This window comes from Crinia signifera, chromosome 4 (assembly GCF_055691185.1).
Source record: "Crinia signifera chromosome 4, ASM5569118v1, whole genome shotgun sequence".
Taxonomy (NCBI): Eukaryota; Metazoa; Chordata; class Amphibia; order Anura; family Myobatrachidae; genus Crinia; species Crinia signifera.
Genome location: NC_139220.1, coordinates 33,195,820 through 33,220,862, shown reverse-complemented (window position 1 = coordinate 33,220,862; position 25,043 = coordinate 33,195,820). Strand labels below are relative to the sequence as shown.

The following is a 25,043-nucleotide window of genomic DNA, read 5'->3' as shown; positions in this document are numbered from 1 at the left end:
CCTGGGAAGCCCGCGAGGGGACGCGTTTACCTGTGAAGGTATCCGCGTCCCCTCGTGGGGCTCGCTGCGCTCGCCACGCTTCGGGCTCGGTGGCTCGCTGCGCTCGCCACACTATTCTATTCTCACTCCACGCCCTAGTGGATAGTAGGGCATGAAAAGGTCGGAGGACGCGTACCGCCGCCCCTCGCGGGCTCGCTGCGCTCGCCACGCTTCGGGTTCACGTTGATGGCGGGGTGGCGTCAACTACTTTTGGGGGGACATTTCAATGTTCAGGGGTGTTTTTGGCCCATTTACTATTGTTCCTATGATAATTTGGCTAAATTGAGCCATTTCACATTGTTTCCTATGGGAAATCGAATCGGATCGCATCGCATCGCATCGTTCAATATCGTGTATGTGTATGATGCGATGCGATCCGATTTCATTACGGTGCCGTACGTAGAAAACCTGGGCGCCCAGATAGGAAACAAGTACCTAATAATGCTATGACACCACAGGCTGCTCCCCCTGTATAATATAAAAGTAATGCCATGACACCACAGGCTGCTCCCTCTGTGTAATAATAATGCAATGACACCACAGGCTGCTCCCCCTGTATAATAATTTGTGTCATGGCATTACTATTGTTATATTATATAGCGGGAGCAGCCTGTGCTGTCATTGCATTATTATTATACAGAGGGAGCAGCCTGTGGTGTCATTGCATTATTATTATACAGCGGGAGCAGCCTGTGGTGTCATTGCATTATTATTATAAAGCGGCCCTTTGAGGGTGACCAAACTGCTGATGCGGCCCCCGATGAATTTGAGTTTGACACCCCTGTTTTAGACTATGGTATCTCCCCCCTTATGATCACAATTACTGCAACTAGGCCCGAGCATTCAGCAACATGATCTTTTTCACTTGGTGTCCCAAATTGGGCTAATCTGTACACTTAGGGCTAGAGCCGAGCTCCAGGATCATATTGGGGATGTATGAAAATCACCTATTACAACTGGCTATATCTTGGCCAACCTAATTAATTTGGGTACACACTTGCCGATTGTAAGTGCCAGTATTTAACATAAATTTTACTTCTTTCTGAAAAGTTGTAATGTATTTCCAAATATTGGGGTCTATGAATTCAATTAGTGCCGAGCAGATTTGCACGGCAAATCCACCCGGCACTGCCGCACTTGACTAAGATGTGATCTCACTCAAAAGTGGGCAAAAAATTATTGTTATGGAAATTGGGGTAAAGGAGGTGAATCAGGCTGCCACTGTTGGTGGTTAAATGCTGCGGAAATGGTAATACAGATGGGGCTGGTCTCTTCCTTGCTGGCGAATTGCCAGAACGTCAGCGCTGGCGATCAGCCAGCGGCCTGCATCACTATCTGACTGAGACGCGCGTGTGTCTCACACACATGCGCGCCTTAATCTCCATCGGCGGGGCGACGGGAACCCTGTCCGTCTCCGCCTTAGGGAGATGGACAGGGTTAGGGGGGGGGGGTGCGGGCAGGCGGTGGGGGCCCCAGGTTACCGCCGACAAGCCGGCGGTGACCCGGGGGAGCGGTAGGAAGCACCGTCGGAAGGGGACGCGCGCGCCTCTCGTTCGCGCGCGTCCCCTTCTCGTTATGCAGATGGCGCTGGCGGGGGATGGCGGCTGGCGTCGCCATCGCCATCCCCTGCCAAGATGCGACCTGCCCCATCTGTACATCCCATTCACTCATAATTGAATTTCCTCTCTGTATTAAGGAGATCAGCGGATGTCAACTGCCCACCCTCTTCCCATACAGGAAACCCACAGATCTGAGGGGTAGATTTATTAAGCTTGGTGAAGTGATAATGTGGCTGGTACTTTATCACTGGCCAATCAGCTCCTACCTGTCATTTTTCAAACCAAGCCTGTAACTTAACAGTTGGGAGCTGATTGGCCGGTGATAAAAACCAGACACTTTATCACTTCACCAAGCTTAATAAATCTACCCCTAAGACACCAGAGAGTGTAGAAATCAATTGTTGGTTCGTGACCATCAAATGATTTTCTCCCCGCACACAAGCTGTGAATGGATGTTTATGCAAAACATTCGCAGCTTGCGTGCGGCGGGCCGTGTGTGCGCGCAGCGGACAGCATTTGGCTGACTCGCAAAGCTGTGAATTTCGCAGCTTTGCAAACCAACCAGAATGACCTCCTAAGTCTTGGGGCAAGAGGTACTAAGTGATGAAAAGTGATAAAATGGAGAGCGATAAACCACCAACCAATCAGCTCCTAACTGTATTTTTCAAACCTGATCTGTAACACGAGCTGATTGGCTGGCATTATATCACTCTCTATTTTATCACTTTCAAGCTTAGTACATCTGCCCCATGGAGATAAAGTTGTCAGAGATAGAGGGGTCTATCTACTAATCCTTAGAGAGAGAAAGTACCAGCCAAAGAGCTCCTAGCTGTCATTTTTTAAACACAGTCTGTAACATGGCAGTTATGTGCTGATTAGGTGATACTTTGCATCTGCATACTTTATCTCTCTCTCTCTCTCTCGGATGCATACTCTAGATAATTTATATGCTTATGACACTGGACAAGAGATGTATCAAATCTTAACAAAGAGTGTAGAAGTTTCCCATAGCAACCAATCATTTGTCTAGCTCAGTCTATAACATGACATGTACATGCTGATCGGTTGCTATAGGCAATGGGAGGTATTCAATCTTGGCCACTATTTCTGCCAGGGGAAATAGCGGCTGTCACCTATTCGATGCTGTCGTTTCTGAGGGGGGATTCCGTTTCTGAAGGGGGACTCTGATAACACAAGTCAGATCTGTTTTATCCGAAATGGACACCAATTGCGAATTCACGCCCAATTTTCGGCAATCCGCGGCCGTTTTTGCAGACACAAACATTTTAATAAACTCGGAACATTGAATTCCGGTTGTCAAGTTTCTGTCGAGTGGGGGCGAATACGGCCAGTGATTTCAACTGTTGGGACGTTCCGACAGTCGGAATCCCGGATTGAATACACCTTAGTTTCTTGTTTCGATTTTATTTCTAAGGTAATAGACAGGAGGAAAACTATTTGTATAGCATTTGTAATTCGTATTGTATTTTATGTTACCCAGTTTTATTAGATCTGGTGTTCAGCCAACACCACGCTTCAGTAGTCAGGCTAAGACTAGAACATATTTCTGTATGTTCCAATTCATTAAGAAAGCTGACAAATTCCCCAGATAAAAAGTAATAAAAGAAACTTGTAAAAGGTAAAATCCGCCAGAACATTACAAAGTTTCATATGACTATAACCCTACAGTTAAACAAGACTGCAGTCAAGTTGCCAAAGTTATGGTTCTAATGCAAGGACTTCGGGGTTTATTTGATAACATAATCAATTTTCAATCAAATCAACAAAATTTAAAAAATATATATTTTCAATTCAATTTGGTATAATAAATGTTGCCAAGGGTGTAAACAAAACCCCCAAAACAAAACCCCCAAGTATTAGGATGGTATGTACACTTTAATGCTGCATCATTTTACCCCAAAAAAGTTGTATTAATATTTTTAAAATTGCAATTGCAGCTCACCTAATTGAGAGAGTTGGGCAGGGTCAAGGTAGGAGCAGATAGGGACTGGGGGTGGAGTGAAGAGTTTGTAAGCTAAAATGGTCACAGCTGAAAGTGAAAGTAAAAACTGTCACAGCTAAAAAAAGGGACAGTACATTGCAGAAGCCGTCATTTTGACGGGCTTTGAACTAGTACAATTACCGTATAATTAGCTGCTTTGATTTTTATACGGTCTTAATTTCTGATTTCAGTCAGTGGTGGCAAAACACTTATATCAACACTAACAGTCTAGTGCAAGGGGTAGATTTACGAAGGAGCAGGTTCTTAAAGTTCTTCTTGTGGAGTTGCCCCACATTTTACAAATAAAAAAAGCTGACAAAGCTCTACCTTATTTAACAAACACGTTCATTGATGCTTGTTATAAAGACTAATGAAAGTCAAAAAAGATGGCGGAATTATTACGGGGGACAGTGTTATCGCCGCTGGTACCCATCCGATCTATAGGGTGACAGCAGTGGCGTAGGTTCGTCCCAGTTGCCCGGAGGCAAGAGAAATAATGGTGTCCCCAAATAGCTCAATCAGTAAGGTGTCTCTCCAGTAAGACAGGTCTTGGGTTCTAATACAAGTTGTAACACTTGCAAAAATGATGTTAGGAGGGGAGTCAGCCACAGTAGCTATATGACCATCTTACAGTTAACTGATTCAAACTCACAGCGGAAGCAAGGTGCCCCCTTGGGAGCAGGAGCCCTGCGTCAGATGACTCCATTGCCTCCCAGAGTTACGCCTCTGGGTGACAGAGAGGAAGAAGAACCATTGCTGTAGGTAGCGTGACGGAACCCTCCTAGTGATCCCTAAGTTATGGTTTCCTTCAAAGTGTGTCAAAGGAAATGTAACCTATATTTGGTGGCTTTAAAAACAAAAACAGATGCTGAGAGCAAATGGAAATACCGTACAAATCCCATTACATGGAATAAATCCCACAATCTGGCATCAGCGTTAGCAACAACAAGAAATGTACGATTTAATAGAACATCCATTCTTGCTTCCCGCTCACCCTGGATATGAAGAGCCTTGTTATTAGGGGCCTGAGACTGTCCTTAGTTCATATATCATTTATCGACATGGAAATGTTACTCTCTGTGTCAGTGTCAGTAAACACCAGCTCAGGATAGTTTAGCTAATTATTTATTTAGAATAAAATGGAACGCATTGTTGTAAACTTCAGCTTTTTTCCTCTGGTAAGGGCCTACTTGCCTATTCTCCCAAACATTGGGTGGCACTACCGGCTGTCCAGCATGATGGGCAAGTCTCCTGCACCCCTATCATGCCACCTCTCCCTTTCCCTGCAGCTGCCCACTTACAGAGCACAAGTGGGCGGTCCAATGATGCGTTTTGCACTGAATCTAATTATCCTAGCCCTGTCTCCACTGCACAATGACGGTTTTCTCTGTACTGCATAACAAGGGACAGAGACACAATGACAAGTTTGTGCCACCATGATTGCCCACCTTTGTGGCCGACATGAGCCTTATGGGCCAGATGTATCAAACTTCAAAAAGTCATAAAATGGAGAGTGATAAACAACCAGCCAATCAGCTCCTGCCTGAAATTTTTCAAACCCAGCCTGTGACATGACAGCTGATTGGCTGGTTGTGTATCACTCTCAATTTTATCACTTTTTGAAGCTTGAAGCTGATATTATGTACATTAGAATTATGCATCGCAGCAAGGATATAAGTGGACACATCTGTCATATTCTAGAAGCTGCTAGATAAATGAAGAAGAGTCTGGTTTCTCTGGGTGACATCTCCACTTCTGAAAACCTACACTTTAGTAAATACTGAAACCTTCCTTGAGTATAAACAGAAACCCCAGTTGTTATATACAACATTCTAAAAACCTCTAACCTACAGGGCAACACTATGGTAAATGCCAAAAATTGCCCTCTCTTTGTACAAACTTAGATTGCCCCGCTTCTGATATTCATTAATTAATTATTTAATATACTGCCATATCTAAATATCTAAAGCTGTGTTTGATGATGTTTGGTACAAAGTTACTTCTTGAGCATGCCCAAAGATATAAGGCCAGTTTTTATCTAACGAAACACCCCGGTAGTCCGTCCATCCAGAACCCCCCATCACCGAGTTATGAATTATTTATCTTATACCCCTTTCACATCGCACTTAATTACCGGGTACAAGCCGGTTTTTTGCTGGTTCCACCGGGTAATTAGTTTGTGAAAGAGGTTACCGATTACTGCTAACCGGTAACAACACAGCAATCCGAACCAGGTAAAAAGCAGAGTTCTTAACAGTTTGTTGCTGTGCATTGTGAATAGATCAAACGAGCAACCCGTTTCCCTTCACACTATGGAGGAGGCAGCTCTAAGTGTTGCCTCCTCCCCATCCCCCATGATGTGCCGCTGCTCCGCCAAACCCCCTCATGACATCAGTGAACTGGCAATATTGCTGTTTCGCTGCTGTAGTCTGAACAGACCGCACATGCAGGGTCAGACCGGGACTGAACCATTTAAAAGTCCCAGAGCGACCCTGCATTTGTGGTCTGAAAGCAGTACTAGTAAATAACAAGTAAATACTTGGAAGATACATGATAAAAGGACGTCCTGTCCTAAACTTGCAGTATGAGCACTGAAGTGAACTGGGTCAATAATTCGTAATGTAGTAATAATTATCTACACAGTGCGCCTGTAATGAGTGGTCAGGTCAGAGCAGATTAGTGCATTATAGGCTCACTTCTAATAATAGCATGTGATAGAATGGATTTATGCGCAGGCGTTCCTATCACTTATTTATTAACTCGTTTATTATACAGTGCAGCAGGTTCTGTTGCGTTTTACAATTAGAAATAGGGATAAAACAAACTGGGTTGTTACAGACAGTCAAATGGTAGGAGGGCCCTGCTCACAAGCGTACAATCTATAGGGAAATAGGCAAGGTTTGGAGACTGGAGAAGAGTCTTACTGTGTGCGGGAGAGCATTCCACAGAGTGGGTGCAGCCCAAAGAAAGTCCTGCAATCGGGAATGGGAGAAGGTAATGCATGTGGAGGAGAGACGTAGATCTTGTGAAGAACAAAGAGGATGAGATGGGAGATATTTTGAGATAAGAGAAGATATGTCCATTGGTGTAGTTTGGTTTTTGGCTTTGTGTGTGAGTAAAAGTATTTTGTATTGAATACGGTAGAATACAGGTAACCAATGAAGTGACTGACAGAGATGAACGTCTGGTGTGGAAGATCAGCCTCGCAGCAGCATTCGTGATGGACTGTAGCGGTGAGAGTCTGTATTGGGGAAGGCCAATAAGGAGACTATGAACCAGATTCTCTAAGCTTCAAAAGTTATAAAATGGAGAGTGATAAACAGCCAGCCAATCAGCTCCTACCTGCCATGTCACAGGCTTTGTTTGGAAAATGTCAGACAGGAGCTAATTGGCTGGCTGTTTATCACTCTCCATTTTATCACTTTTGAAGCTTAGAGAATCTGGTCCCTTAGCAATAATCACTGTGTGAGATGATGAGAGCATGGATTAAAGTTTTAGCAGTGTCTTGTGTAAGGTAAGGGCATATTTTGGGTATGATTTTTAGATTTATGTGATATGATTTTGAAACTGATTGAATCTGACAAACAAAGGACAGTTCGGAGTCAAGGATGACACCTAGGCAGCGAGCTTGTAAGGTAGGATTGATTGTCGTGTTCTCAACAGTGATAGAGATATCTACTATTAATTAGTTGGTGGTAATATAATTAATTCTGTTTTTGAGATATGCAGTTTGAGGCACTTTAAAGGCAATATATTGATTAATTTATTGAAGCAGATGGGGAACACTACCTTCACACTAGAAATGCTGCTTTTACATTGCAAAATGAAGGTTTGCACCAGGACTTGGAAACCAGTCAGTGCCGGCGCGAACCTTCATTTTGGGATGTTCACATCCCCACAGTGAACCGGCAGTAATGCGGGTTCTCTGATGTCATCCGGGGGCACGCGGCAGGGAGTTGGTGCATTATCGGGGAGGAGGCAGCGCTTAGAACTGGCACTGCTCCAAGCGCTGCCTCCATATAGTGCAAATGGGAAATGGTGCGGTCAGCCAGTTTAACCTGTTCACACTGCCAAGCAACACAGCAACGAACCTGTAAAGACTCTGCGTTTTTTTAACCGGTTCGTATTGCCGCATTGCTACCCGTTTTCAGGACACGGTAACCCCTTTCACAGTTGTGATGTGAAAGGGGTATAAATAACATAAGGGGCATTAGACCACTTTCATTTCAGGTAGATAGGAGAACTTGGTGGAGGGGGCATGGGGTCATCAGCTCAGGAGTCTTTCATTCACATGATCCACCAAGTTTAAGAAACATACCATTCACTGTATTTTCAACAGATACATTTTTGCCGTGCCGACATTCAATTCTGAAAGGCACGATGGGTACTTCTGTAATAGGAAGGAAAGATAGTGTCAAAGCTACAACACAGTATAGGAATGGGCGCATGCTCAGAAACTGACAGTACCGATGATATCTCCTACATTATATGCCCAATAAATAGCCTTTTAATTTGTTGAAGTGTTCTTCGTGCTTAAGGCTTTACTCAGACCTGATCACTTATTCACCACCTCGACAGAAATAAAACCCGCTCCGTATTAATTGATGTCACAGCCCTTGGGCACGCTTGCATTGTTTCTGACCAACACCAAACGCCAGCTTCCTGTCAGTCAACCTCCGTCCGCTTTGAGTTTACCATCCATGAGCATTTTGTTCCGCTAGTCACCTACGAGTATGTGCAATACGAATTGTAGGCATGCACAGAATAATTCCATCATTGTTTGATATGCAAAGTCTCTAATTAGCAATCAACTATGAATCAGGACCTTAAACTACTATTTGCACCTATGACATCTAGGTTTAATAAATAAGACTCTTAGTGACCCCCACCCACCATGTGCCTTCTTTAACACTAGAGCTGACACCAGCTAATCACACAGCTCCTTGTCACTCAGGGTGAGATTGCAGGGAAGCCTTGGGACGTACAGAGATCTCACAGTCTTCTCTTCTGTACCTAAATAGATTTATTACATTTTGTTCCTAAATGAAGCATTTGGAAAAGACCTGTCTTAAACACCTCTCGGTTTTTTTTTGTGTTTTTCCAATAATGGTGATGTATCCAGTTGAAAAAGATCCATGGGGGAAATTTAATAGGATGAGAAATTCAGAAAGTGAGAGATTTGGTAAGAAATCTCCAATTTTTTTAAAGCGCCAATCATTTACACTGCAAAACCAGTTGGAATTTGTAAATGATTGCTTTAAAAAAACCTGGAGATTTCTTACCAAATCTCACTTTTTGAATCTCTCATCCTATAAAAATTTCACCCACGGTGTCTAGGTCGACCACGTCTAGTTAGACGATCCGCTATACATAACCTAATGATTAAACCCAAAATTAATGGTGGATAAAACTTTTTTAGAACGAATTGTTAAAGAAGTGATTTATTCCCTTCCTATAGATTGTAAGCTTGTGAGCAGGGCCCTCTTAGGGGTGTATTCAATCCCGCCGATATTTCCAACAGGGGAAATAGTGGCGGACGCCTATTCAATGCTGTCTTGTCCAGCATTGAAGAGGCGATCGACAGAACTGGCAGAAAGGGGGCGTGTCCGTGTAAAAGGTTACGCCCCCTTTTCACCGATCGCCAAGCGGGACATTGAATCTAACCTGGCGATATGCTGTTGAGCAGAACGAAAAAGGGCCAGGGTCACGGCTGTCGGGACGGATCAACATTGAATACCCCCCTTTATTGGTCTGTTACTACCCAGTTAATTTTATCACGGTTTCCAATTATAAAGCGCAACGCAATATGCTGCATTATATAAGAAACTGTAAATATATAAATAAATGTATATGCCAATATCATTATTGTGACAATACAAGGTGACGTAGGCTTTGGGTATAACATTTCTTGTTATAGTAATTAAGACTGGTTGGATGGAACAGCAGCCAGAATCACTATTGCTAATTGAAATGTATTTGCTTCCAAAACAAACCCGTCGTCATCACTTGTTCCATAAATCAGAGCTTAGTAAACGTAAGAAAAGATTATTCATTGTTGAGCAATGCCGTAAAAGCTCGGCTGCACTGTTGACAACACAATAGCTTGTTTCAGTAATGTTGTGGTTTCTCTTTTAATTGCCTTTGATATTTCATGGTAATCATGTTGTGTCATTGTGGTCTTGCAGAGCACAACCCACAGAGGAAGCAGGAGTTTGGCCAAACAACCAGTTTGAGACCGAGAGACTTCAGGCGATGATCCTGGCATCCGCAAACGGTCAGTGTTCTGCTCCAACATATGGGAAAGTAGTGCCGTGTATTTAATCATTTATGTGATCCAATTCGGTCTAAAAGCCACTGATTAGAGGCTAATTGGATACAACAGAAAGGCCGCTGATCTGGACTTCATCTGGCATGTCCATTAGCAGCAGATCATTATCACAAGTTTACCATTGAAAAACTGTGATAGGCTGTACGGTAGCTGTGACATCACATGCACCCTGTACGGTAGCTGTGACATCACATGCACCCTGCGGTACATCACAAAAAGTCTACACTTCCTGTTTCTAAGAACAGGAACCTGTACACAAATATTGGTTTATAATATCTTTATTTTCCCATAAAAACAAACAAACAAGATGGACAGTACTGATAAAAAGAGTAAATGATGTAATTTGTTCTGTAGGGGCAAAGTATTAACGAAAATAAAAATAAAATAATATTTCTCTGTTCTATAAAAAGTGTAAACAGGCATCTATAGAGCAGCAGCAGGCTCCTAACGGGACCCGGGTCGCTCAACCTGGCTTACTTATTCACACTGCACAGCAATTTGGGTCCGACACAAGATTAAACCTTCTTTTAAACCGGGTCGGATTGCTGGGTTGCTGCACCCGGGATTTTTGAAAAGACCATTTCTCACCGCATAGTGACCCGGGTCCACTTGTATACCCTCCAACAGTACCGATTTTGTCTGTACTGTTGTATATATATTATTAGCGCTCACTTTTTAACTTTTTATTTTAAATTCAGAGTACACATTCAGAAAGGGGATGGCCATGCCCCCTTTGCCAGTGACCATACCCACTTTACCCATGGCCACGACACTTTCTGTGTATGTACTGATTTCTGCCCATCAGATGTAGGAGGGTATGCACTTGGCAACAACCCAGGTTCGACCAGGGTTATTTTTGCGATGTGAAAGTGGTATTAGAGATTCAGTGAAACATTTAATTTGGTGCACAAACATTTGTATTCAGTTCTAGGTTAGTATCAGATTTAAGCACATGCTGACCCTGTAAATAATTGAAATTTTAATAACGTGTTTTGAGCACCTCAGGGTCATTTTTGGGGCCCCTGTAATGATGCCTGTGCACTGGATCTACACTTAGATTCTGCAGTTTTATTTGTATTCAGCCTTATGCTATGGACTAAATATAGCAGCATGGAAGTCAGTTGTAGCGCGCTGCTACATCGCAGAGACAAGGTCATACCGAGCAACAGAATGACGTGCGCAGAAAATCAATTCCTTGTGACTTTATCACTGCTGAGGTCTATGTTATCAGGATGTAATATATTATGTTTGAGAATAAAGGTCCCTCTTGCCCCTCTTCCTTTGTCTCTCCCTTGTTTTCTACTTAACCATTCTATTAATATTTATAATAAAGATATGGTTAAACCTATCTATTGTACTATTATGACACCGTTTTGCTTGTTTTAAGATATGTATTGGTATAACGCTATACAGTATGTGGTATGTTGTTTCACAAAATCAGCAGTGTTATATCACCTTTCCTAGAACACTCCTTCATCACCTAGTGCCCAATGATTTAGGGGATGCCTAAAACGCTCAAGGTGGGATGTATTAAAGGACTAACCACATTAACATATGTACTAAAGCAAGCCTTCCAGAGCTTTGGGGGATAACACCAGCTTTTACTAGCGTTACCCAATAGAAGTTTATGGGCCGTATCAGATCCCTCCCAGCATAACTTATAGAAACCTATGGGCTTATTCTTTCTTTTTTTACTGAGAGGGATCCAATCAGATCCCTCCCAGTACCCCACGCGGCACGCACAGAGAGACTCCTGGGGCCAAATCCCAAAAGTCCCGGCTTCACAAAGGGCAGCTCTTTTCAGAAGAGCCGTCAGCGGCGTAACTATAGCACCGCAGCCCCCGCCACTACGGGGGGGGGGGGGTGCTGTGCATGTGGGGGCGCCGGGGGCTGCGGTGCTATAGTTAAACCCCCCCCCAATCCCCCCCAGACTTACCTATCTCGCTGGTCCCGGCGGCTCCGTTCTTCTGCTGAGGACCACCACAAAATGGCCGCCCCCATATAGCACACAGTTCTCTAAAACTGTCTGCTGTATGGGGGCGGCCATTTTCTGGTGGTCCTCAGCAGAAGAACGGAGCCGCCAGGACCAGTGCGATAGGTAAGGCTGTGGGGGATTGAGGGGGGGTTTGCATGGGCGGCAGGGCGGCGGGGTAGGGCTGCTTGGCGGTTGGCGGCGGGCGCCCCCCCCCTAAAGGCGGGGGGGGGGACGCCCAAAACGTAGCTACGCCACTGAGAGCCGTCCTTTGTGATACTGACTGCTTATATACATATGCAATTACAGTAGTATCAATGCCATACATTAGTTCATCCTGCTCCCAATAAGTGAGAATGGGCCTGATTCATAGTTGTACACTAATTGTGTTGCAGATGTAAATTTTTTATACAGATAATACGTCAATGTGACAGCTGTTTGTAGCTGCCAGCAACAGGGAAGACATTCGTAGATCTGGGAATCATTGACTCACTTTTTAATCATTTTAATAATTTAAAATGGCCGCCATAACTTAGATGCCAGTAGAGCTACCATCAGAAATTTTGGGGCCCGGGACTCATTCCCAGTCCGGGCCATGGCCCCCCTCCTCTCTTGACTTACCATAATCCGGCTCTTGCTCCCCCCCATCTCCTCTTCTGCTGATCTGCAGCCCGGAGGTCCCGGAGCTCAGGCTTCTTCAACTCAGGATGCTGGTGGCCAATTAGAATGCAGCACAGGCTGGTGAACCAATCAGAGCTCACCAGCAGCCACTTTGATTGGTTGCCAGTACGCAAGCTCTGTACACACAGCACCTCCCTATTGGTGGCCCTGGATGCCGGAGACATGTTTTCTGCGTACAGGATCGCAGTCGGCAGCTGAAACACTGATGCGTGAACATCAGAATAGTGTACAACTATGACTTAGACCCAATGTCGAAAAATTATTTGTATTATTTTTACCATGTGGTTAATACACTGAATGCACTTGGCAACATGGAGCCAACAGCTTCTTATCTTCATCTTGCTGTGTGCTCCTCCTCTTTCTCCATGGTAACCAGGGAAGGTGGCGCAGCTAAGGGAATGGATTGAACTTGCAGTTTCCTAAAAGTAGGAGCTTCGTGTCTCTGCCAACTTCCATACCTGGAGTCTCATGGTTTACAGCCACTGTCACTAGTCATGTATTACTCTTAGCATTCTACAATACAATTTCAATGCCAGGTGGGGTCCTGCATCGCACGCCATGGACCTCGGGTATAATTAGTGTGTGCCAGCAAGCAGGTTCCTCCTCATCCACGGTACCATCTTCAAAGTGACATCGGCAAGATGGCACCACATTATGCGCATGAAGCATCTTCCCGAATTTAAGTGGTGGAGGGGGGGACTTGCTTGTTGGCATAAGGTAAGCTGAGGGGCTGGGATAGTAATTGATCAGGGGAGTGGGCTCCCTGTTGACAGGTCCATCGAGCTTTAATAATCAACCCGGTTCAAGTGCATCGGCTCCATCCCTGATCCAAATGTCAAAAACTATTATTCTGAGGTTCATTTTAAAATGTGCACATGTCTAAATGTATAGATTAAATAAATATATCATGATTAAATTATTTGTTTTCCTGCCATTACACTATAGAAGCCGCTGAGGGAACATCAGGTCTCGGAGGAGGAACAGGAACCATGGGCCTTAGTGCCCGTTACGGGCCCCAGTTCACCCTGCAGCATGTCCCTGACTACAGGCAAAATGTCTACATACCAGGAAGTACACTGACACCCACCAATGCTGGAGGAAAGCGTGATGGAAAAGGCGGAGGCAACAAGAAGAAATCGGGCAAGAAGGACAAGAAGTAGACCACCTTTACTAAAGAGTTGCGTACACCAACAGGGCAAAATTATTTGAGCGCTTCCCCGTGTAAAAAAAAAAAAGATTACATACTAGGGTGAAGTTGAATGACATCATTAGAAAGAGATACATGAGAATGTGTCATCATTAGAGGTTGTCCCAGAAGCTGTTTTGCTGTTTGCAGCCCTCATGATGAAAACATTATTTCCAAAACTCTGAAACAAGTGCCCTGTCAATATTAGCTAGCGTTTTGTACTAGTGCCAGGTAATTTCATAGCTAATGATATGCACTCTTTTTACAAACTCTTTCAATTTAATTTTGCTCCCACTTGCAGACCTTGTGGAACTTCCTCCATTGTATATAATCCCAGCCAAGCAGTTATTTATAATTTATAAACATTCAGGTATTTCGGAGAGATTCTTGGCTTGTTAACCCATTTGCATTTTTTTTAAATAACCATCGGCAGTTATCGAAAAAATAAAATAAACACTGTCTGAAATTTTTTGACTTATCTATGTAGGAAAATATAATCCAAAAATCATAATTAAACAATATAATGTCAAAGACCATCATACATTAAAATATAAGGCACACTAGCCGTACAAGTGATTCTAAAAACTGCTTAATAAGAACTTACACTTGATGGGGCAGCCATATTGTGGCCAAAATTTTTTGAGAATTTATCAATTCGCTAGGAATTAGTGGCATGAGGTAAGAAGAAGTGTCTCACGGTGTCTCGTAGTCATGTAACTTTCCCAAAGTAAAATGTAGCCTGCCTATTTAGGACTATTGGTTCAGGCCACAAAATGGCTGCCTCTATAGTGACAGTTACAGTTTAACACAGCTTATTTTCCTCTATTGTGTACAAAAATTATATATATATATGTAGTGACCGTAAAGCTACTAATTATAAAGAGTGTCAATGGTCTTGTGCAGTACTTATTTTTATTACTGTACTTATTGATGTTTTTGTTTATTTTCTAAAAGGAAAAAAAAAAGTTGGAGGCATTGAGTTCCCCTAATTACTGATTAATATAATTTAATATACATGGAGCGCGGATGAATTTCCCTTGTGTCTCGCTCCGTCAGAGTGACAAGTGGGGTTCTTAACTGATCTGCACACGGTAATGCATGTCTACCTTTCACACGGTGTCTGCAGTTCAACCAGACGTGGGGATTTTGTTGCATGTAAACCAGCATGGGGCAATTCATTCTATATGTAGAATGGGTAAAGTAAAACCTGTTTTAAGGGCAGGACTAAACTTCATGGGTAAAACAAATAATAATAATGTGTCAACGGTTGAGGAGTTTCAGACACACACCTGCCAAGAATATCAACAATCTTCATGACTTGTACATAGATTCCAATTATTCTGCATTTTATTTACATGAATAGATAAAAAAACGTTATGCTAACTTTACATTTTTGTTGGTAGCAATGTATGTTTTGAGCCTGCTGCATTTTAAATCTCATGAATATCTGAATAAAAAAATTTAAAAAAATGTATGTGTAAGTAAACACTATTGAAAATACAGTAGTCGTTGTTAAGGTGTCTTGGCGTCTTGATGAAATAAATGGTAAACCATGTTTATAGACCACTTTAAGAAAGATAAAAAAAACACAGAGGCTAGTGAATAATGCACAATGGTTAAAAAAAAAAAACATTTCTAAAGTCTATTTAATTTTGTACAGTCGCTAAGTTTTAAGGGGCTGGAGGAGAAACTATTTTTTAGAAAATGTATTGTTTCGTTTTTTTTTTTTTTTTTTTTCTCTTTGTACTGTATTACATATGGTAGACTTTTTGGCATAGTACTATTCCTTTAAGGTTGTTTTATGTCTAAACAGTATAGGGGTCTAAGCTGCCTGTTTGTTAAAAGTAAAGGTAAAACATATGGGGATTTTTTTTTTTTAATAACGTGACACAATATGTTCTCTGACTTCCGCCTTGTTATCCCAACAATCAGGCAGAACCAAACCACTAATGTTCTAGTGGAATTTAGAGTTTAAATGGTTGCTATGGGTTACAACGCACCATGTGACTCAAGTGTTCTAGTCACCTACTGGAGGCAGCCATTTTGTGGATTGAACCAATATTACCACTATAAGTTCACTGGAAAATAGTGACATCAGAGAGGCCAAAATATTTTTAAGGCCTTGGTGATGTCACTAGTTGCTAGGCTTGCTGCATTTTCAAGAACATCGGCTCACAAAATGGCTGCCCCCACGATGTTCAGGCAGCAAGTACTCATGAAGTAAACCAAGATGAGTCTAATTGTGGGCGCATGAGAGATGTTTTTCGAGTGCATCGGAAAGTGAATTCTTTTTGAACCACTGCAGTTTATGTTGCTTCTCTTCTGATAGTAATTATCTTTCAACGCAAAGAGACTATTTTGGTCTAAAGCCTACACACTAAGCCAACACACCACTAATACATATATATATATATATATATTTCACTTTGCCATAATGCTCTGTCCTGATGTCCTGTCAAAATTCAGTATCAGCTAGATTTTGGGGAAGGACACTTTTTCACCTCCCTTCTTTAATTAGCTTGTAATAGTAACCATTCCCACTGCTTGTAATACTAATAAAGGCCGTCATGTGAGCTGTTTAGCGGTAGATGACATTTTTTGCTATATTTTTCTTTTGAACAAACAGAAGGTTATGTCATAGTAGAGACACTATTGTCTTGTGAGAATTTAAGTGCTTCTTTCACCCCTGTAGCTAACTTGTGGATAGCAGTATTTTAATATTCTACTATCTTTCCGTGTGGTTTGTGATATCAATGTACATGAGTTGAAAATGCATCTGTCCTTTTTAATGTGTCTAATACTGAATTATACCTACATATTCTATAAATATATATATGCTTATTTCCCTCCCTGTATCCATATAGGTACATGTCACTGTATTACATGCAAGTTTTATACTCTGTTTTTTATATTGCTTTCTTTCTTTGGGAAAAAAAATAAATAAAATGTTTTCTTCAACATGTCCGTGTCTTGCTGTCTTTAGTTACTTGGACGTTGATGGTGTTCGCATTGTATTACTCAAAGCACAGATAAGACGTCTTATATCCTTAGAGAGATTGCCGTCTGGCTAAGCTTGTTAGAGTTGACCCATATTTTCTTAGTGATGTCTTGTCCCCCTGTGGATGGCACAGTAAACGCTTCTGAACAGTAAAGTGAATATAGAAACACTTACAAATGATTTCATTGGACAAGAAAACAACACCCTTCCCATTCACAGATGTAGCCACGCTCTTTATGACTGCGACGCAGGCAGGTCTGGCGCGCCTAGTTACCCTTCATGCGCGGGGCTGTGCTAAAGCCGATGGCCACGGAAGACAAAGACATAAGCGCATGATGGTGTGCGCAACCACAGGAAATATTCCACTCCCGCCCTGCATGGCAGCCATGATGGGCGTGGCTACATTTGTACTTCCTCTAAATGTACCCATGGTACTGTAGCTCCAAAATGACAAAATGCAGCACACAGTCCTGGTATCCTGGTATCAGCAGCACAAACACAGAAAAGGGTTTAGTAAACTAAAGGTTTGGACACGTAAATGTGGGCCCATGTGTAAGTATGTGGTATTCTATTGTGGCACAAGTTAATGTTCCCTATGGTTCAAATTCAAAACTGCCAGTTTATCGATGGAATAAATATGGTCCAACATAGTAGAACACGCCAGATTTACAGCTGTCAGGATGTTCTTTAAATGCCACTGGTTTAATTACTCCGATGATGCGAAGTGCAATGATATTAGAAGGAATACAAAATACTTTTCTTGTGTTTCATTTTTTACTCTGTTTCTGCAACACTTTGTCAACCTTTGATTGTCTACTAGCTGCAGACCATACGAGGCGAGACGTCCTTTTATGTCTTCCTTTATAAACGAACCAGATCCTGTAACGCTATGCAGAACAGGATGTGCAATGACGTCTACACATTGCTTTCATAAACAAAAAAGTACTTTCAATTAACAAATACAATCCAAAGATGAGAAAACAGAAGACTGATGTCACAACAAGGTAGCACCACCTTTGGAGCAGTGATGGATCAAGGGGTGGGGCAACAGCGCATTCCTAATTTCAAATAGGGGAGCCACACCCGCTGACTATTTACAACTCATCCTGTTTTGTGATCATCTGTACCGGCGTTCACCATTTGCCATATATTTGCACTCCGCTTTCCAAACTGAACATATCATTTATACCTTTAGGGTACAACATTGATCATTTTTGTTTTGCGGCAATGGATTGCTGTGTTACAACTCTGGTTCCTTTGCTGCTGTCTGCTACAGTATTTATTATGTGATGGTTCGTTATAATAAGCAGTAGGAGTACAATAAGAGCAACAAAATGTAAGATACATTTTCCGATACATGGAAATCCGAGGAAAAGAAAGAAATGATGATCCGTTTTCAAATTCTATCTTAAATGCTCTAGGGATAACAGAACCAGCTTACAGCATAGAAAACCATCTGAATTATTTATTAAGTATTCTAGCAGAGACCTCCAAATAGTCTTCAGGATACATTACACTTATCTATCCTCCCCCGCATGCACAGACACATGTGTTTACTACAGTACTGTATGTACAGTTGTGAGTGCTGTGGGGTTTGGAGTAAGCAGCTTCTCCGTTTAATGTCTACGTCTCCTCAAGTATCGCTCCTTTATTCTTTCTCCCTGTTTATCAGTGTTATCTCCTTTCGAGATCAAGTGCATGAAAGAATACCAAAGTCATATTTTATTTAATGTGAGAGGTAGAACAAAGGAGGAGGGAATGCTGGGAAGGAAACTCTGTAGAATTAATGAGGAGCTAGTCCTATTGTACAGTACTGTAGTACTCTTTTTGGATTGGACAGGAAAGTAAGCCATTTGTATAAAAGTAGGTCGCAGTTTGCAACAATCATTAGAGAATAATGGAAATAAATGTCTTGTCTTAAATCACGTCAAATGAGGATTAACTTTGGTAATTGGTGTTTTTATAATCATACTTGCATTACCTCGTAGAAGCTGTGGGTATAGTCTCGCCGCTTCTCCTCTCCAGGAAAATAAAAAGCAGGTATGTTTATAATAAGGGGGAGGGGCCCTAAACTGCACACCCTGGACATATGAGGTGCTACCTGCTGAGACTTGTAGTGCAACAAGCAGGAGGAGGAGTTTGCAGGTGCACACTAAATATATATGCTAGACCTTTTAATATCTTGCTATATTGCATTTGAGGTTATTAGCATAGTTATGGCCATTAGTATGGGCTTGTCCACCGCATCCAGGTACCTCAATAGGACAAGTCCCTAACACTACTCTGGGACAGGTCCAGGGCACAGGGCCCCCCAGGCCAGCCCAGCAGAACCACCCCATGGCATCACACTGGTGTGAAATTAAAGTGATAGTAAAAGGGATAGGGGAAATTATATGTGATAGGACTTACCTAGGTAAGAAGTAATAATAAATGTGAAGGGTGCTACATATATATTAAACAAACTAAAGGGGTGATTGAAAGTATACGATATGATGCCATGGAGCAGCCCAGCAACAGCAGCCCAAAGAGCCCAGCGCCCCAAACACAGTCCCACAGACCAACACTCAGATGTTTATAATAACTAATGGAACTCCCAGCCCATATAATTTTGCAGTATGAAGCTAATTTTACATAGCATACAGTCAGGGCCGGCGCTACCCACTCAGCAGCTCCTGCAAAGCAGGGAGGCGCCATGCTGAAAAGGTGCTGTCTCCCTCCCTGCTATGATAAAGCTTCCTCAGCCCTCACTGTCACTACCTCCTGCAAGTCACCCGCAGCGCCTGTGTGACAGCGGGCGGCTGTATAAAGAGCTGCTCCCTGCACTGCGAGTGCACACCGCCTGCAAGCCGCCCGCAGTGCCTGTCTGACAGCGGACGGCATATGGAGAGGCTGAGCAGCTCCATGCACCGCGCACACACTGTCCTCCTCCTGCGACCTGCCCCCTCTTCCTCACGGACACTTGCGCTGAGGCATGTAGCACTGTCTGTGGATGACATGTCATGTCCGGATCCGATCCCCTACCCATTGCTCCCTGCGCCTGTCAGCTGTCAATCAAATGACAAACAGGCAGCAGCACTGCCCTTCCTTCCCTCTTCTCAGTGTGCTGTGTCAGTGGCGCTGCCAGTCCTCAACACTCCGCCCCCTCTATCCTCCCCTCTTCTTCCATCTCCTCCTTCTCTCCCCCCTCCTTTCCCCTTCAGTCACGAGAGGGGTGTAATGGCGTCCTCAGCATCCTGCCTATGCAGATAGAAGAGGAGGGACTGCACAAGACTTAAACAGCAAAAGAACAATGAGTCTTTTATTATACATGTTTATAACAAATTTTTTCCTAATTGTAGATTTTTTTATATTAATTTAGACACTTTTTAAATAATGGGTTGGGTTATGTGCCTAAAGGTGGCCATACACGCTGCAATAGCAGCGTGCGATGCGATGTACGCTCCTTTCGGATCGCATCGCACACACATTGCATGCATGCCATGCGATGCGATCTAGCCCATAATGTATGCGATTCTCGCAGCGTGTATGGGCACCTTTAGTGCCTGCAACATTTTGCGGACACAGCACTGATATGGTGTAAGCATACATGTACATGCACCCGAGATCCTCCATAGGATTGCAAGTTGCATACACTCCCACAATCGCGACTGCAGCTTGTTGCAATGGCAATGTGAAAGGGCGCAAAATTTATGGTTTGCAGTCAGAGCCGGTGCAAGGCACCGGAGCGCCCCAGGCGAGTCAGGGTGGGGGCGCCCCGGTGCCGGGGGGGAAGGTTGGTACCTGTGCAAAATAACTTCCGTCCCCGGCGTCCCTGCTGAGTGCTGGTGCGTGCAGGGGTGTCCGTGCCACCGGGGGAGCCTGCGGCGCTGTTATTGTGTATAAGCTTGTCGCGCCCAGGGGGGTCCCTACAGTGAATAGAAAATAACTAGCGCTTCCCGCGTCGCCGTGCGCATAGGGCTAGTTATTTTCTATTCACTGTAGGGACCCCCCTGGGCGTGACAAGCTTATACACAATAACAGCGCCGCAGGCTCCCCCGGCGGCACGGACACCCCTGCACGCACCAGCACTCAGCAGGGACGCCAGGGACGGAAGTTTTTTTTTACACAGGTACCACAGTGCTGGGGGTGAGGGGCAAACTGCCGCCCTCCAGGTGCCGGTGCCCTAGGCAAATGCCTAGAGCTGCCTAGTGGTGGCGCCGGCCCTGTTTGCAGTAGGGCACCAGACACCCTAGCACCGGCCCTGCATACAGTTCAGTTTGCAACGAGTGCCTGGATTTATGGCCACTTTACACTTTGTGGCCACAAATGTACAGCTAAAGAAAGATACTGTGGATGTACAGCTAAAGACAGATACTGTGGATGTACAGCATTCCAGAAAAAGCTCAAGTCATAGGCTTATTCTGCACCCTTTTACGCCCCAGGGAGGTGGTGGCTGTAAAGCGCCCCCCCCCCCCCAGCAATGCATGTTATATTGTGCCAGCAAGTGTGTCCCCCAATCTCCATTAAGCCATTTTCGCAGTAATATTGGAAAGATCGAACAATTAGACAAATAGACCAAAATAGGCCACTTCTCCCCTGGCTCACTTCTCCCCTATCAATGCTTCATACATCTATCCCACATTATTACCAAAGAAGATTTTCCTCAGGAGAAAATATAATGTAATGCTGCCCATACACTAGGGTCATATTGCATACAAGCCTTTAAATTTGACCGTATATGTAAGGGTAAATCAAAGGATTGAATGTGTCCCCAGACGCGATGAGTGGGCCCGCCGGTCGCATGGCGCGTCGAAAAACGATATGTGCTGCACATAATATTTATCGCATTGCATGTGCGATCACATGTGGTTTTTAACCACATGTGATCGTCGATCGGTGGGCGTTGGTGGACCGGAGTGGGCAGCAGGAGGGCTGGCAGCAGGTGGCGGTGTAGCGGAGTGGGCAGCGGGAGGGCTGACTGGGGGCGGTAGTCAGCGGTGGCGGCAGAATTTGAAAAAACTTTTCAAATCACTGGACGGCCCGGATCAGCAACTGCCTGAAGGTGAGGATTCTGATTGGCTGAGAGCTTTACAAATTCTGCTGCCCGCTGCTGACTTCCGCTGCCTGCCAGCCCTCCTGCTGCCGTACCGCTACACTGACGCCCAGCAGCCCTTTTATAGCACCCGATAGCATGCAACAGCCACATCATATGCAATCGGATGCGATGGGGCACCAAAACAATTACATAATTCCAAATATAAGACAAACCACACTGGTACTCATGGTTTTTCAGTAATGGCATAATATTCTGTGCGCTCATGATCACTGCAATCCCTCCTCAGTTTTGCAGCCTAGCACTTTGGGCATCAGGGGAATAGTGTGATTCAGAGTCGATAACATACTGCCAAGATGGGGGATATGAGAGGAGAAATAGACACGGTGAAAGAAGGAAGAGAATTGCATGCGTGTAGTCATTTCAAAGACATTTTAACCAGGAACAGACAACTCTGAGAGGTTATAAAAGGTTAAATAGCAACTCAGTCTTCAATAATGCAATCACATAATGGAAACGGGAATCAGCCGGGACCTTTTTCTCTTCCTTGCAGAGCTTAAATGCTGTTAAACAACATTGGATACTGACAAATGTAGAGAGGCTAATGCGGTAAGAAACGCTCAACAAACACACATAAGGCTGTGCTAATGCTGAAAACATAAAGGGGTATCTACAAAAGTGTGGGTTTATAGAAGGTGAGATGTTGCCCATAGCAACCTACTTACCTAGCATATTCAGAAGATAAAAGCTACTATCTGTCTGGTTGCTATGGGCAATCCCAACACTTGTGCACTTTTCAACTTTTTCACAACGTGATACATCAGCCCCTTAGTGGGATACTGATGCTGAATTTCAAAACTTTATTGAAATTTCCAGGGTGAACAGTCAACCAATGACTGAAACTCAGTACAGTAAATCTCTTTCTTTATATACATTCATCCACTTCCATAGCACCCATCATAACAATTGGGCAAAATAGAACAGCACAAGGCGCCGAGCTGATAGCATGTCTAGCAATGCTTGTACTCCTAAAGTCCTAGGGCCAGATGCACTAAGCTTCAAAAGTGATAGAATGGAGAGTGATAAACAGCCAGCCAATCAGCTCCTACCTGCCATGTCTGAAGCTGTGTTTGAAAAATGTCAGGCCGGAGCTGATTGGCTGGTTCTTTATCACTCTCCATTTTATCATTTTTGAAGCATAGTGCATTTGACCCCTAGGTTGTACTCAACCCTCTTCAGTTCTATGATGGTCGCTGTGGACAGGCCTCCCAGCAGTCATTGACAATTATACAGAGAAAAACAATACTTGTTGTTAAATATGATATACTAAATAAGATATTTTGCCAAATACAATATGCTGAGTAATATCTGGTGCCAAGAATGTAATGTTGTGTGATATCAATATGCTAATTTATATTAGGTGCCAACCATGGTATGATAATCCATATTTACTGATAATAATTCCACATGCAGGATCTGCCTGTGTGCCTTTTCTTTAATCAATCATTTTGGGCAGGGGTTACACACCGCACGGCACTGCAGGTCTTCAATCGGTTCTACTCCGCGTCTTCAGGTAATGACTTGGACTTGGTTATGCGAGGCAGTGATGGTAACCTACTCCATTAAGCTCCTGACCACACAAAGGTGGCATCCTATCACAGTACCACGCAAAGGTGGCATCCTATCACCGTACCACGCAAAGGTGGCATCCTATCACAGTACCACACAAAGTTGGCATCCTATCACAGTACCACACAAAGTTGGCATCCTATCACAGTACCACACAAAGTTGGCATCCTATCACAGTACCACAAAAAGTTGGCATCCTATCACAGTACCACGCAAAGGTGGCATCCTATCACAGTACCAAGCAAAGGTGGCATCCTATCACAGTACCAAGCAAAGGTGGCATCCTATCACAGTACCACGCTTAAAGCAACTGAGCTCTTCAGAACGTCCCATTATGTATCAAAATTATTTGCAAATGGAGACTGCATTTCTGGTGCCAAATGTAATATTCTGGGCAATATCTGGTGCCAAGACAAAGTTGCAGAACTTATTCAGAGATCCATAGGACAAATACAAACCTGATTACACGGCCTCAAATTCCCAGCAGCCAGCGTTCGGTTGAGACACCACCCCGCTAGAGTGAAATCACACCTTGCGAATTATTATACCTATTGGACACTGATATTATGACATCGTAACTCACCACTATCAGTAATAACTCCAGGGGTGGATTTAAGTGTCTGTCTGCCACTTATTCGCTGTCCCCCCTCCGGGAAGGGGGGGAGGGGGGAGAGAGAGCAGTTGACACAGACTCCAACATTACTGTCGGTCATTGCCCGCCCGTGAGCCATCGGCCCCCCTCCCCCCTCCCCCCCTCCCCCCCCTCCCCCCCCCCCGTGCAATGTGTATGGGAAGCTGTGCGCTCGGCTGTCCTGTGCGTGACAGCAGCTCTGCAGCACAGTCAGCATGGCCGGGGAGTACCTGCCCGTGTTCCACCTGCTTGCGGCAGGTCACTGCATCATGAGCCGCCACTGCCGCCGCCGCCGCCGAGCAGGAGAGGTCCAGGATGGGTGAGTAGAAGGATGAGCGCCGGCGGGGGAGCCAGGCCCTGCCCTTCCTTTCCTTCCGTGATTTGTGACCTCCTTCCGGCTATTCTCCACCAGTAAGGGGGGAGATGCCTTGCCTTCCCCAGCAGGTGCCGCCCATAGGCCCGTGCTTCACGGGCCTAATGGGAAATCCGACCCTGGATAACTCCCGAACTCGCTATTTATACAGATGTTTACCTAAATTTAAATAGATCTCAGTGCTGCTTGCCCATCACTTTTCTAACATATGATTGGAATTCCTGTATGACAATACCCAGAATGTTTGACGTCCAAAAGACAGTAACCGAGTTTCCTGACTGAGATCAGGAACTACACATCTCAGGATGCTTTGCATTAGTTTTGCTATGTGGCCATGCTGAAACTGATGCAAGGCATGCTGGGATGTGTAGTTCCTCAACATCTGGAGGGCCGCAATTGCCCAGCCCTGCCGTAAAGCATACTTGCCTACTTTTGAAAAAAAGTTTTAGGGAGATTATAGTTTGTAGGAGAATTTTGCACAGGCCCCATTGAAGGGGCGTGTCATGCTCCACCCAAGGGGCGTGTCTAGTCCCAAATATGGAGAGATTGTGAAAAGAGATTGTGAACGTGGCACCTAGAAGCGTGGGGGTGTACTGCTACATCTTAGAGGAAT

The 25,043-nt window shown here is 44.0% G+C and overlaps 1 protein-coding gene across 1 annotated transcript in view; it reads left to right on the top strand.

Annotated features, from left to right (window-relative positions):
* Positions 1–16,727, top strand: part of LOC146072919 (protocadherin gamma-C5-like) — an 80,732-nt gene extending 64,005 nt beyond the window's left edge. Inside the window, exons 5-6 of the mRNA XM_083180098.1 lie at positions 9,786–9,874; positions 13,527–16,727. Coding sequence (XP_083036224.1) covers positions 9,786–9,874; positions 13,527–13,741 — 304 coding nt within the window. The 3' untranslated portion in view covers positions 13,742–16,727. The remainder of the gene's footprint in view (positions 1–9,785; positions 9,875–13,526) is intronic.
* The last annotated feature ends 8,316 nt before the right edge of the window (positions 16,728–25,043 follow it).